We start from the raw sequence: 15780 nt of genomic DNA, 5'->3' as shown, positions 1-15780 counted from the left end.
AAACCCCTCATACTTCAAAGGATTCCCTCCTGTAGCTTTGTCAAGGACTGTCACGTCCATCCTTAAATATCTGTTCAGACAACATCACCGCATGGTGTGTTACATCTTTCTATTACTTCATCAAAAGAAAAATCCGATTAGTCAAGCAGGATCTGCCTTTCTCAAATCTGTGCTGGCTTTCCTTCATTAATGTAATTCTCTCCTATTGTCTGATTATCTTTCCGCTGACTATGGTTCCAATATCTTACATTGAATTAAATTACTTAGCCTGTCAAGGTAGTACAGCTACCTTAGACGGGTTACATTTGTCTCGATCCAATCTTCCATCACCTTCCTTGGTAAAGATTGAAAGATTACAGCAAACTCTTCTGTTATCTTTATCAGCACTTGCTATTCACTCTGAGCATTGTCAGTTTTTTCAGTTCATCGTGTCTTCTCAATTTTCATCCCAACCATTCCCTCAATCAGCTCTGCTTCTTGTCAGTTTGAGGACGACGTCAACTCAGGATGGCAAGTTTTTGCCTTGGATCTTCTGTGACTGAACAGGCCCATGGATAGGACATCTCACCAGGTCTCGCATGCAAGACAGTTGCAATCATATCACTAGGAAGCAGCTTCAGAATTCTGAGACAAGAAATGGATGCTTTCCATCTTGCACTCGTCAAGGAAGGTACAAGAAAGCCAACTTAGAAAAGAAACAACAATTTATTCAGCATGAGAGGATAGTGCTGATTAGTGGACATAGCGATGAAACAAAAGTTGTTCACTTGCGATATTTAACTCAGTTCAAACCAGGCAAGTCAATTCTGATTTGTCACAGTGTTACCATGGGGATACAACAGGAATTTGGCTGTCTCCATAGCTCTCTCCTCGGTGAAAAAGTTGCAATCTGGATAAACAACAAGGTTCTGTGTGTATGTTTCTATTCTTTGCTGTTCCCATGTGTCCAGTCCTTATGTCAATTGATATCTTTCAGCGTATGGTCATTCCCAGCAATTTACAATGTTGAGTGCATGTTTGAGAGTGGTATACACCCTGAAGATCCCTATATTTCCTGCCTCTTCCTGATGATCACCTATCTCTTAGTCTGAACTCTCACTGCCTTTTGGGTGAAAGTGGGTACTGCAGATGTTGGAGATTAGAGTCAAAGTTAGAACAGTGCTGGAAAAGCACAGCAGGTCAGGCAGTATCCGAGGAGCAGGAAAATCGACGTTTCAGGCAAAAGCCTTTTGGGTGGGCATCCTCCTCTGATGTAAAACGCAAGGAATTCTCACTCTGCCTGATGCTGCATGACAATTCCAGCTGCCCCGCAAGCTTGGGCACCCTGACCTTGAGCTGTAGCATGACAGGCACTTTGTACACATGTTCTTCAAGACCCCAGAAACATATAAAAGCTACAGCCTGGAAAGAGGGTATGTAGGTTATCAATTATGCTGGCTGAGGAACAAAACTGCCCATTCTCATTCCATTTCCCAACATCTGGTGTGCTGCTTAATCCAGGTTTCTTTAAATTGGGTTGAGGGTTTCCACCTCACCCACCCAATTAGACAACAAGTTCCAGGCATCCACTGACCTCTGAGTGAAAAAAACGTTTATTCAAGCCCCCTCTAACCCTCTGACCAGATAGCTTAAATGTGAACAACTGGTGATTGACCTCTCTGTACTGAGCAACAGATCCTACCTGGCAACTCTACCTATGCCTGCCCTTATTTAAATACCTTAAACCACCTCCTGTTCACTGTCTCTCGCAGGCGCTGTCCCCTCCCCTCCCCCCCTCCCCGCCTGCCACCAATTCACTGCTCTTGTTAGCCTGATTGAAGAGTTTAAATTTGGCACTCCTCCTTATAATAAAATAAAAGGAAATATAGACTGCAAACAATTATTCCCTTGTTTTCCTGGGGCTTCACATTTTGAATGTTTGTTTTCTTTTTTAAACATGGTGAGTCTGCCCTGATGTCCACCTCCTCGCTCTCTTGACATCCTCATTTGCCTGGCTCCCCATCCTCTGACAGCTTCAACTCCCTCAGCCCCTCTCCCTCTGACAGCCTAATATACCCAGTTCCATATCTTCTGACACCTCCCCTCCTGCAGCTCCTCATCCTCTGACAGCCCCAATCCCCACCACCTCATCCAGTAACCTTAATTGTTCCTGCTTCCCATCCTTTGAACATCTCCCTCACACTGCTTCCCCCACCCCGTTCTTCAATCTGAGCTTCAAGTTGCTCATCACCTGAACCACTCCACCTTCCACTGACCATCTGCATCCCAAACTGCTGCTCTGCTCAAACTCTACATCCTGCCAATCCTCCCTTTTGTTTCTCCTCCCGGTGTTGGCTGTGCTTCATTGCTGCTTTTGACCTTTTACTCCCTTCTCCCTCATGTTCATCAGCCACTTCCTGGAAATGAGTTCCATCCTTATCATTTCATGGAAAGAGGTTTCTCCCAAATTTGATGTTTGATTTCTGTGGTCTTGTATTGATTGATTGTAGTTTTGTTCATCCTCTCAATTGGGAACTGTCTCTGGTCGACTCTCTCAAACCCTTTAATTATTTTATTGACTTTAGTAAATCTTCCTGATCCATGAAATTCAACCAATCGCAGGGGAAAGAAATAAACTGCCTCAACCAGCCAAAATGAACGGTCAGATTAATGAGAGATAAATATACGAGGAGGTGCTATTGATGTTATCAATATTCTGTTGTTAATTTGTTGGCTACCTCTCAATTCAAACTCTTGTTGGGGAGTGTAAAATTTCAAATTTTATTGTGTTTTAGTTTTCCTTGTATCTTTTTTTTTTTGTCCATTCCAGCCGATCGTTCCCTTTATTTCTTTTTTGTTGATTTGATATTACATTTGCACACTCTGGTCTTTATCTTGTTCTCGGTGCTCTGTATTACATAACACTTCAATGTGATAACTGATTACTGCATAACTGTTGAAAATTCTTAATTGAGGGAAAAGTACTTCTCTAAGATTACATATAATTTGGCCAAAGTGGACTGGGAGCAGATATTTAAGGTAAATATGTCACAGAACAGTGGCATGCATTCAAGAAGAGAAGGGATTAGGACAGCTAAAGGGGAATATGAGAGGCTACTGGCAAGCACAAAAGAGAATCCAGACTTGTTTTACAGGTGTTTGAAGGGTTACAAGATAGTGGGGGGAAAAGAATACAGCCCATTAAGACCACCCTGGTAATTCGTGCATGGAATTCAAAATGAATACTTTGTGTTGGTGTTCACCAGTGAGAGGGATGAAATGCATGTAGTGGTCAGAGGGAAGGTGTGTGAACAGTTAAAGAAATTAGCATAGATAGAAAGTTTTCAGCGGAAAACTACGTAAATCTCAGCTGGGTAAAAAGTTTCCTAGGTTGTTGAGGCAAGTGAAAAAATAGCAGGTCTGCTTGTAAAAATGTTCTATTCCACTCTGGCAGCAGGAGAGGTGCCTAAAGTTTGGAGAACGAAGAGGTCATAGTCGTACAGTACAGGTATAGACCCTTGACTCCAACCAATCCATGCCGAACATAATGCCAAACTAAACGAATCCAATCTGCCTGCACCTGGCCCATATCCCTCAATCTTTCAGAATCATGTACTGATCCAAATGGCTTTTTAACGTTGTAACTTTACCCATATCCACTAGCTCCTCAGGGAGTTCATTCCATATGCGAATCACTCTCTTTTTAAAAAAAGGTCTTCATGTTTTTTTTTAAATCTCTCTTCTCTCGCATTAAAGATATGCCCACTAGTCTTCAAATCCCCCATCCTAGGGAAAAGGCAGCTACCATTAACTCTATCAGTACCACTCATTGTTTTATAAATTTCTATTAGGTTACCTCTCAACCTCCTACACTACAGTGAATTAAGTCCCAGCCTATCCAGCTTTTCTTTGTAACTTAAGCCTTCCATACTCTGCAACATCCTGGGAATTCTCTCTGGAACCCTCGCCAGTTTCATAACTTTCCTTTAACTGGGCGACCAGAACTGGACACAGTTTTCCAGATGAGGCCTCATCAGTTTTCTGTACAACCTCAACATGACTTCCCTCTATTCAAAGGGTTGAGGAATGAGGGCAAGAGTGTCAAACTGCTTTTTAATTGCTCTGTCTATAGAATTATGTACCTGCACCCCTAGGTCCCCCTTCTACAAAGCTACCCAAGGCCCTACCGTAATTGTATAATCCCAACCCTTGTTTTTATGCCCAAATGAAATACGATGCACTTATCCAGATTGAATTGCATCTGCTATTTTTCAGCCCATTGACCTGTTTAATCAAGATTCCTTGATAATCTTAGCAAATCTTCTTTCCTGTCTACTATGCCACCAATTTTATCCACAAACTTATTAACCATGCCTTCTATATTCTCCACCAAATCAGCTATATAAATGACAAACACAAGAGGACCCAGTGCCAATCCCTGTGGAACACCACTGGTCACAGGCCTCCAGTTTGAAAAGCAATCCTCCTCCTCCACCCTGTTGTCTTCTGATAAGCTAATTATCGGAAGCTCACCCTGAATCCCATGTGACCTAACTTTACTAGTTAGTTTACGAAGCAGAACCTTGTCAAAGGCTTTACTAAAATCCAAATAAACAGCATCTATTATTCTGCCATCATCAATGTTTTTGGTAACTTCAAAAAAAAGCTCAGTCAAGTTTGTGAGTGAAGTTTTGTGCGAGGAAAATCTATGCTGACGATCCCTAATCAATTTTTGCCCATCTAAATGTCTGTTAATTCTACCTTTTATAATCACTTTCAACACTTCGCCCACAACCAAAGTCAGCCTCCACAGGTTTATAGTTTCCCGGTGTCTCCTTACAATCTTTCTTAAAAGTACAATATTGGCCACCTTCCAGTTATCTGGCTCCTCACCCGTAGATATGGATGATGCAAGTTTTTTTTGTAAGCGGTCTCTCAATTTCTTCTCTTACTTCCCATGATGTTCCCATTAGATCAGGTCCTGGGGATTTATACACCTTTTTATATTCTCTAAGACTTCCCAAACTTTCTCTTCTGTAATGTGAACTGTTTTTTAAAACGTCAAAGTTTATTTTTGTGCATTTTCTATATTCCATTTCTTTTCCCATAGTTAAAAAACTGACATGAAATATTCATTTACTATCTGTCAACACAAAGATGACCTTCTTGATCTTTGAGAGGCCCTACATTCTCTGTAGTAACCAGATATGTAAATGAGGCCAGTGCTTTTGATAAAGTCTCCCTGGACTTCATGAAGGTTTTTCATAAGGACTCACATTGGAGACTGAGCATAGGTAGGAGCCCCTGGCATCCAAAGAAATTGGCAATTTGATCCATAATTGACTGAGTAGCAGGAAACAGATGTAAAGAATGATGGTTGAGGGGTGTTTTTTCTGAATGGAGGTCTTTGCCCCATGGGGTCACACAGGGCCAGTGTTGCGGCCCATGCTCTTTGTGATTTATATGGATGAATGATTTAGACTTGAATGCAAGAGGATTTGCAAATGATACAAAAATTGGTGGGGTAATAAATAGTGAGGAGGATAGCCTTATATTACAGGAGAATATAGACAGGCTGGTCAGGTAGTCTGATCAGTCTGGAGAAGTGAGATGATGCATTTGGACAGGTCAAACAAAGAAAGGGAAATCATGAGTGACAGGACCTTGGAAAGCACTGAAGGTCAGAGGGACTTTGTGCATGTACATCAGTACTTTAGGATATCATCAGTACTGATTGATGAGAGATATGGTGTAATTGCCTTGATTAGTTGAGATACAGAGTTCCTGGGCAAGCAGGTGATGCCAGAACTGTATATAATCTCGGTAGGGCCACAACTAGAATATTGTATGCAATTCTGGAATTCGCGTTATAGGATGGGATGTGAGAATATTGTACAGACTGCAGAAGAGATTTACCAGGATGTTGCCTGAGCTGGAGAGTTTCAATATTGGAGAGATTAGGTACACTGGGATCGTTTTTCTTAGAGCACAGAGGATTGAGGGTGTCTTGATTGAGATGCAAAGAATTATAAGGGGCATAGATAGGGTAGAAAATGTGTTGCTGGAAAAGCGCAGCAGGTCAGGCAGCATCCAAAGAGCAGGAGAATCGATGTTTCGGGCGTGAGCCCTTCTTCATGCCAAAACGTCGATTCTCCTGCTCCTTGGATACTGCCTGACCTGCGCTTTTCCAGCAACACATTTTCAGCTCTGATCTCCAGCATTTGCAGTCCTCACTTTCTCCGCATAGATAGGGTAGACAGGAAGAAACCTTTCCCCTCGATAGAAGGTTCAATGACATGGGGCATAAATTGAAATTAGGAGCAGAAGGTTTAGAGATATGAGGAAAACCTTTTTCACCCAGAGTGCAAAAGTATTCACTGCCCGTAATGGTGATGGAGGCAGAAACTCTCATAACTTTTAAATAGTGCTTAGATGTGCACTTGTAATGGGAAAGTATACAAGGCTGTTTGCCAGGTGCTGGGAAATGGGATTTGAATAATTAAATCGTCATTTTTAAACAGTGTATGTGATGGGCCCATCATACTGTAAATATCTAAGTGACACGTAGAGATGAACTCCATATGTGTGGAAGTCAGAGGTCAAAGGAATGATTCCATTAGGGCCTGAATTACAAATTCCTAAACTGTCGGACAGGATTGGAAGATTCAATCTGCTAGATCATGGGAATAAGGGTGAATAACTAAAGAAGTGGTCTGGGAAATGTTACTGATTGGGCAAAGAGAAGGAAATTGACCAAGATTTATATTGGACTAAGATTTAAGACTGTATTGAATTCTGTACTTAAACAGGATGTTAGTTGCCTACAGCAGAAGCATTGCTGTAATTTTATTCATTTATAAAATAGATCAGATAGGCCAGGTAAGTGTGAGTGAACACCACATCAGTCTTGGCACTCTACGTATCCAGAATGCTTTATTTTCTCTCCGTGAGCCATTCTCTATTCAAAGCAGTCAATCTCCCTTAACACCAACCAATCCCTGTTAAGGGCACTCTGTATCACTACAAGACTCTCACTACCCAGTTCTGATCCAGGAATGAAGGAGCGTCACTCCGAAAGCTAGTGTGCTTCCAATTAAACCTGTTGGACTATAACTTGGTGTTGTGTGATTTTTAACTTTGTACACCGATGAATCCCTTTCCAGGGCACTCCATCCCTCCCACCAACCAATCCCTATCGAGGGCTATGTGTCTTTTCACACCAACCAATCCCTTTGCAGGATTCACTGTCTCCTCTCACACCACCTCATCTCTATCCAGGGCTCTTGGTCTCCTTTCTTTACAGCAACATTGGAGAAATAGGGATTATTAGAAATGATCAATGGTTGGCTGCTGCCCTCATCAGTTGTATTGTGTAACTGCAGCCACCATATAGAATTGACCTGCTGGGCTCTCAATTGGCCTGTGATTGAGAGTGTGGTACTGGAAATGTTTTAACCTGTTTAGGTTATCTGATACTGCATGCAGCGTTTCCCATCTAAAGGCCTGAGATGGAAGTGGGTTTTAAAATGTTAGTTAGTGACGTAAATACTTCTGATTTCACAGTAATCATTTTCTTCTTGAGGATCAATTGTGTCTAGAATTACACTAAGTTTTTTTTGTTTGATTTTTACTGTTTAAATAGGTTGAAAAAATGAAAGATCCAAGTCAGAGTAATAATTCTCCAAGCATCAACAGTGATGAAGTCGTTCTAAATGGTCACTCGCACGATGAGGACAATCCTTTTGCAGAGTACATGTGGATGGAAAATGAAGAGGAATTCAATAGGCAGGTAAGCACAGAAATTACATCTCTCAACTTTTTTATTCTTTTGCTTTAACTCAGACTTCCACATGTTGCTTTCCAATGGGTCCTGACGCTTCCATAATTGGACCAGGTCTCTTATTGGTAAAAGTTGTTTGGTTCTTTGGTATTACTGAAATAGCATGGCCTAGCTCTAGTGATTATTGCTGATTTTATGTTAGAATTGACATGGATTCTCACGTTAGATAGATACATTCCAACAAATAAGAATTCTAAGGGGCAGACCCACTACTTAGTTAACTAAGACAAAGTATCAAACTCAAAAAACACAACCGTGCAAAGATAGATGACAGATTAGAGGATTTGAAATAATACAAAACACAGCAAAGGATTATGAAAAGATTAATGAGGATGGAAAATTAGAGTTTGAGAGAGTTACCCAAAAATATAAAAGCAGATATAAACAGTTTCTTAAGGCATTTTTAAAAAAGAGTTAATGACGTGATAGAATGTTATGTTTTGTTGTGAGGGTAGTTGAATTTGAAAGGCTGGAGGTTATGCTTTAGATTTACAGGGCATTGGTGCAACTGCATCTGGATTACTGTATATGGTACTGATCACTGTATTTGCGGAAGGGTGTTAACATGTTGGAGGCAACTGATAGAAAGTTTACTGGATTGATAAGCACATTACCTTATAACAAAAGGAAAGACAAGACTGGCTAGGCCTAAGTCCTCTGGAGTTTTGAAGAGTAAGACGTGATTTAATGAAAATATGTAAAATCCTGAGGGAATTTGACCGCCATATATTGAAAGGATGTTTTGTGTTGTGGGAGAATCTAGAGCTAGGGGTCATAGTTGAAAAATACGGGATCACTCATTTAGTTTAAAAGTAAGTGGTTGCCCATTATTACTCAGCTTCATCCAAACTGTTCTATTTCCTGCTCCACTGACCAAGATCACCTCTAACTATTGCCAAACCTGGTTGCAAGTACTATGTTTCCAGCTTTACATAGCTTACTATTCTTCTCGAATGTCCGATATCCCTCAGTATTCAGAACCTAATCCTTGGGAGAAAGTGAGGACTGCTGATGCTGGAGATCAGAGTCGAGAATGTGGTGCTGGAAAAACAAAACAGGTCAGGCAGCACCTGAGGAGCAGGAGAATCGACATTTCGAGCATAAGCTGTTCATCAAGAATGAGGCTTGTGGGTCAAGGGGGCTGAGATAAATGAGAGGGGGAATGGGGCTGTGGGGAGGTAAGGTAGCTGGGATAAAGGTGGGGGGTGACGATGATAGGTCAGAGAGGAGGGTGGAGAGGATAGATGTAAGATAGACAAGTCAAGAGGGCAGTGCTGAGTTGGAAGGTTGGATCTGGGGTAAGGGGTGGTGGGGGGGGGGGGGGAAGAGCGGTGATGAGGAAACTGGTGAAATCCACATTGATCCCATGTGGCTGGAGGGTCACAAGCGGAAGATGAGGTGTTTGTCCTCCAGGTGTTGGGTTGTTAGGATTTGGCAATGGAGGAGACCCAGAACCTGCATGTCCTTGGTGGAGTGGGAGGGTGAGTTAGTGTTCAGCCATGGGGCAGTGGGGAAGTTGTGTGCGTGTGTCCTGAAGATGTTCTCTGAAGTGTTCCACAAGTAGATGTCCTGTCTCCCCAATGTAGAGGAAACCACATCGGGAGCAACGGACACAGTCGATGTCGTGTGGAAGTACGGGTAAATTTGTCGAATATGGAAGGCTCCTTTGGGGCCTTGGAGAGAGGTAAGGGGGGAGGTTTGGATGCAGATTTCACAATTCTTGCGGGGACAGGGGGAGGTGCCAGAAGGGGAGGGTTGGTTGATGGGGAACATGTCCCTGACAAGAGAGTCAGAATGCGGATAGGAATGGGAAGGGAAACATACATATTGGGGAGACAGGAAGCCTACTTGAAGAATGCTCCAGAGAACATTTCTGGGATGCCAGCACCAACCATCCCACCACCCTGTGGTCAAACACTTTACATTCCCCTCCCACTCTCCCAAGGACGTGCGGCCCTGTGCCGCCTCCAACTCCAAACCCTTACCACTCGACGCCTGAAGGAAGAATGCCTCATCTTCCACCTTGGGACCCTCCAACCACATGGGATTAATGTGGATTTCACCAGTTTCCTCATTTCCTCTCCCCCACCTTATCCCAGTTCCAACCTCCCAAGTCTGCACTGCCCTCTTGACCTGGCTTACCTGTCCATCCTCCTTTTTCCCCCCCAATCCACTCCACCCTCCCCTCCAACCTATCCCCTTCACCCCCACCTACCTATTGCATTCCCAGCTACCCTCAGTTTAACAGTTAATTTGAAAACCAACAGCTCCAACAGTACAATTCTCCCTCAGTGCCAAGCCTAGAGCAGGGTAGTGCTCCCTTATTACTGACCTTTTCAGTTGTACTGTGCACCCTCAGTACTGATGAAGTTTGTATTTTCAGAATATGGATAGATTCTTTTTCAGCTAGGAAATCAAGTGTTATGAGAAGTAAATGAGTGTGTGGAATTGGACAGATCTTCATGATCACATCGAATGCTGCAGCAGACTTGATGGGCAGATTGGTCCTTTTCTGTTCCTAGTTCATATATTTGTGCACTCTCATGTAATGCACACTCCACACTGTGTAGATGCAACCTGCTCTCTGTTTAAACACACTCCACACTGCATTTGAACAAAAACTGTGTTGAAACATATGCTGCACACCTTGTTTAAATGGAGTGTGTAGTCTTCCTTTAAACAGCAAGTTGGCTTTGCTATTGTTGACTGCCTGGGAGAAACACTTGAGAAGTTTACAGCAACAGGAATATTAAACTTTGTGTTTTAGAACCATTATGTCCCATGTGGGCTTGTGTTCCTCTGACCCTGATAACCTGACTTAGATTAATTTATCATCTGCTTTTCAATTCGCGTCAACAGTATTGCTTTGATTTGTGCATATTTCACAATGCTTTACTGAGGAATGGTGTTGCTTGCAAGCAATCTGTGTTGGTTAATGTACTTCATGGGAGCACTGGCAAACAAAATGTGATCAGTCTTAAGCTTGGTCAAAGAGGCATCTTAGGAATGGAGAGGGAGCCAGGTGGCTTCAGGAGGGAATTCCAGAGTCTTGGGCCTAAGCAGCCAGGTACACAGATTTTACAAATACTGGTGAATGTTTTAAAATGGGTTACGACCAGCACAGAAGCCAGCTCATTTCATTTATCTTTTTCACCAATAATTAGTTGGGATCACTTATCTACCAATCATGCCCTTCTGAAACAAAAACTGAATTGTGCACAATCAAGCTTTCTGAGTGGAATATGAAGTACAGCTTTGATTCAGAGTGAACTGCATTTTCCAGCAAGCAATAGAATCTTTGTCTTTGGCCCATCCAGATTGTCGAGGAGTTGTGGGAGGAAGAGTTCATCGAGCGCTGCTTCCAGGAGATGTTGCAAGAGGAGGAGGAACATGAGTGGTTTATTCCAGCAAGGGATCTGCCCCAGACCATTGGACAGATCCAGGAGCAACTGAATGGACTTGTCATCAGCAGCAATGGATCAGTGGATGATCTTGTGGTAAGGCGGAGCTCATTATCTCCTGCAAACTACGATACAGGGTGAATGTATGGAAGCTGACTGTGTTGGGTTGGTGTGAGAAGTTGGCTTGTGTAAGAGCAGTGTGCAGAGGGTCAGCATAGGCGATTGTGTCTGTGTATGATCAGTGTGTATAGTGGGAGTGTGAAGGAGGCTGCCTGTATAAGGTCGTGCATATAGGGTGACTGTGGTGGAGGCTATTTGTATAAAGTGGATGTGCAGAGTGTATGTTTGAGGAATGCTTCCTGTGTTTATAGTGCTTATAGGTCAGTGTTTATAGGAGTTGAAAAATGTGGTGCTGGAAAAACACAGCAGGCCAGGCAGCATCCAAGGAGCAGGAGAATCAACGTTTCGGGCATAAGCCCTTCAGGAATGAGGCTGGTGTGCCAGACGGGCTGAGATAAAAGGTAGGGGCGAGGGAATTTGGCGAGGGAGGGGTGCTGGGAATACGATAGGTGGAAGGAGGTGAGGGTGAGGGTGATAGGCCGGAGAGGGGGTGGGGGCGGAGAGGTCGGGAAGGAGATTGCAGGTCAAGAGGGCGGTGCTAAATCCGGGGGTTGGTACAGTGCTTATAGGATAAGTGTAAGGATGAGTGTCTGAATAAGGTATAGAGGGCAAATGTGGTGAAGCTGCCTGTGTAAGATCTGTGTGCAGGTTGAGTATAGGGAGGGTGCCAGTATCTGGTCAGGGTGACTGTGGGTGAGGCTGAGAGCATTAGTGTAGAATCTGTGTGTAGGAGAGTGTACCTATGTAAGGTCACTATGTATATGGTGAATGCCACGTGGTAGCCTGTACAAGGTCAGTGCATGCAGGGTGAGTGTAGGGTCGGTTGCTTTCTAAGGCCAGTGCGAGTGGAGGGGAGGCTGTCTAGTAAGGTACATTTATATAGGGCTGAAAATGTGTTGTTGGAAAAGCGTAGCAGGTCAGGCAGCATCCAAGGAGCAGGAAAATCGACGCTTCGGGCATGAGCCCTTCTTCAGGAAACGCCCAAAACATCGATTCTCCTGCTCCTTGGATGCTGCCTGACCTGCTGCGCTTTTCCAGCAACACATTTTCAGCTCTGATCTCCGGTATCTGCAGTCCTCACTTTCTCCTACGTTTATACAGGGGAAGGGTGAGTGAGAGGGATGCTACCTGTGTATGATCACTTTGTTATGAGACGTGGTAAACCCTCCTGCTTATTTTAACCCAGCAAGCCAGGGAAGATTTATCCCGTGCAGTAATCTGTGAAAATTTGATAGGTCAAGAACTAGTTAAAGTAAAATAAACAACTTTATTTCTTAAAGTAGAACAGAGAATAATTAACCAACAGCTATTTTCAATCCCTTACTCTAACCTATCTGTTACCTTCCCTTTTATAATACTAGTCTGATAAAACTCCCAATTACAATTTGCAGAAAAATTCAAAATTTTAAAACCAGCCAGCGGTCAAATCTTCTGTTTATCTTTGTCAGTAGATTTGCTGCCCAGGTCAGTGTTGAGCTTTTACTCTGCGAACTCCTTCTCTAGACAGGTATCTCTGAGTTCTGACTAGCAGTCCACAACTGCTGTTCCGGTGGCAGTTCTCCCAACTGTTCAATTTTCCCTGCTCTTATACCCCAAAGCATCGGATTGTGTCATTTGGCTTTTCAGATTGTCAATATACTCAATTCAAACTTGATTGGAATTTGGTATTTTTTTCGGGGTATATTTTAAACTGGCCGAATTCAAATCTGTTTTGACTTTTCCAGGTAACCAGCAACCCAATAGCTGAAGCACATGTTACATTGTCTTATTGAGAGCACTTGGTGCTGTCACTGCTAGCTTTTACTTTTCTTAAAGGTATATTGCATCCATATCTTCATAACATTGTGTACAGGGTGAGTATGTGGAAGGTCCCTGTGTACTGGCTAACTATGGGGGAGGTTGTTTATGTAAGGATAGCATGTCGAGGGCGAATGTGGTGAAGCAGGCTGTATAAAGTCTCTGTCAGACCATAGAGCAATATTGAGTCTGCTCTGTCATTTGATCATGGTTCATATGTTTTTAACCTGTCTTCTCGCCATTACCCTTGATCTCTTTACCAATGAAGAGCCTATCCAACTCTGCCTTAAATACACTCAATGACTTGGCCTCCACAGCCTTCTGCGGCAACGAGTTCCACAGATGCACCACCCTTTGGCTGAAGAAATTCCTCCTCCTCTCCATTCTGAACAGTCGTCCCTTCACTCTGAGTCTGTGCCCTCAGGTCCTAATCTCTCCTAATGGAAACATCTCCATGTCCACTCTATCCCGGCCTTTCAGTATTCTAAGTTTCAGTGAGATCTCTCTTTCTTTCTCCTTCTAAACTCCACTGAGTATGGACCCATAGTCCTCAACCGTTGTCATATGACAAGCCCTTCACCCCCAGGATCATTCTTATAAATCACCTTCAAATGCTAGCACATTCTTTCTTCATTGTGGAGCCCAAAGTGCTTTCAATATTCCAAATGCGGCCTAACCAGAGCCTTGTACAGTCTTAGCAATACGCCACTGCTGTTATATTCTAACTCTCTTGAAATGAATGCTAATGTTGTATTTTCCTTCCTAACTGCCAATTTAATCTGCATGTTAACCTTATGAGAATCCTGAAAAAGGATTCCTAAGTCTCTTTGTGCTTCAGATTTCTGAAGCCTTTCTTCATTTAGAAAATAGGCTATGCCTCTATTCTTCCTACCATAGTGCAATACCTCATACTTTCCTGCATTGTATTCCACCAGCTGCCACTTTGCTCACTCCATTATCCATTAATATGTCCTTTTGCAATGTCCCTGCTTCCTCAATATTACCATTCCCTCCATCTATCTTTGTTTTATCTGCATGATGCCCTCTGTTTCTTCATCCATATTGTTAATGTATAATGTGAATAGTTGTGGTTCTAACATAGATCCTTGCGGAACTCGCATAGTCACTGACTTTCGATCCTGGCCACGGAGATAATCCTCTGACTATATAATCCCGGAATACAACTACATGTCTCTCTCTCCTCCCTGTGCTTGAATGGCTCCCCGTATTATAGTTTTATGGTTAGTTTGCTCATCCTCCCTACAGGCTCCCTGCTCTCATCCACACAGGGAGCAAGAATTTCAAACATTTGACAAGCTCAGAGGATGAGTGTATGTCAGGCTACCTGTGTGCTGTCAGTGTGAAGAGGGCATCTGTGGGGGAAGCTTCCTGTGTAAAGTCAGTGTGTAGGGGGCAAGCTGGGTCTTTGGGGAATTGTTTGCATGAGCTCAGCTTGTAAAGGAATAGTGTGCGGAAGACTGTCTGTGAGTTCACTGTGTACGGGGTCACTGTAGTGGAGGCTGTCTGTTAATATCAGTTTGTACAGGGTGACTATGGGGGTGGTTATCTGTACAAGGCCAATGTGTAGAGGATGAGTGCACATATACGTGTCTTTGTAATGTCATTGTGTAGAGGGAGAAATGTAGGGAAAACTGATTTGTAAGGTCAGTACATGGTGAGTTAAAGGGAGGTTGCCTGTGTAAGGTCAGTCTGTACAGGACAACTGAGGAAGGCTGCCTGTGTAATCTCCGTACATACAGGATGAGAGGAGGTGAGGTGTCTGTGTAATATCAGTTTGTAGAGGGTGAGTGTAGTGAAGCCTCTCAAAGATCAGCAAGGCAGCCTTTGTGTGGAGCCCCAGAAAATGGGCGAGATACTAAATGAATATTTTGCATCAGTATTTACTGTGGAAAAGTATATGGAAGATATCCTTTTGGGAGCACGGTGGCACAGTGGTTAGCACTGCTGCCTCATAGTGCCAGAGACCCGGGTTCAATTCCCACCTGAGGCGACTCTCTGTGTGGAGTTCGCACATTCTCCCCGTTTCCTCCCACCGTCCAAAAATGTGCAGGTTCGGTGAATTGGCCATGCTAAATTGCCCTTAGTGTTAGATGAAGGGGTAAATTTAGGGGAATGGGTCTGGGTGGGTTACGCTTCTACGGGTCGGTGTGGACTTGTTGGGCCGAAGGGCCTGTTTCCACACTGTAAGTAATCTAAAAAAATGTAGACTATAGGGAAATAGTTGGTGACATCTTGCAAAATGTCCAGATTACAGAGGAGGAAGTGCTGGATGTCTTGAAACGGTTAAAGGTGGATAGATCCCCAGGACCTGATCAGGTGTACCTGAGAACTCTGTGGGAAGCTAGAGAAGTGATTGCTGGGCCTCTTGCTGAGATATTTGTATCGTCGATAGTCACAGGTGAGGTGTGGGAAGACTGGAGGTTGGCAAACGTGGTGCCACTGTTTAAGAGGGCGGTAAAGACAAGCAAGGGAACTATAGACCGGTGAGCCTGACCTCAGTGGTGGGCAAGTTGTTGGAGGGAATCCTGAGGGACAAGGATGTACATGTATTTGGAAAGGCAAGGCCTGATTAGGGAAAGTCAACATGGCTTTGTGCATGGGAAATCATGTCTCTCAAATTTG

The 15780-nt window shown here is 43.4% G+C and overlaps 1 protein-coding gene across 5 annotated transcripts in view; it reads left to right on the top strand.

The window, feature by feature from the left end:
* Window positions 1–15780, top strand: part of LOC140492192 (polyadenylate-binding protein-interacting protein 2-like) — a 43289-nt gene that overhangs the window by 11120 nt on the left and 16389 nt on the right. For all 5 annotated transcript variants that reach the window (XM_072591060.1, XM_072591059.1, XM_072591062.1 and 2 more), the window contains 2 exons: window positions 7622–7768; window positions 11137–11316. In XM_072591060.1, the coding sequence (XP_072447161.1) occupies window positions 7631–7768; window positions 11137–11316 (318 nt within the window). In that variant the 5' untranslated portion in view covers window positions 7622–7630. The remainder of the gene's footprint in view (window positions 1–7621; window positions 7769–11136; window positions 11317–15780) is intronic.

Source organism: Chiloscyllium punctatum, chromosome 20, assembly GCF_047496795.1.
Source record: "Chiloscyllium punctatum isolate Juve2018m chromosome 20, sChiPun1.3, whole genome shotgun sequence".
In the NCBI taxonomy this organism is placed as follows: Eukaryota; Metazoa; Chordata; class Chondrichthyes; order Orectolobiformes; family Hemiscylliidae; genus Chiloscyllium; species Chiloscyllium punctatum.
Note: the sequence above shows the minus strand (reverse complement) of the source record. Positions and strands in the feature narration are given on the sequence as shown.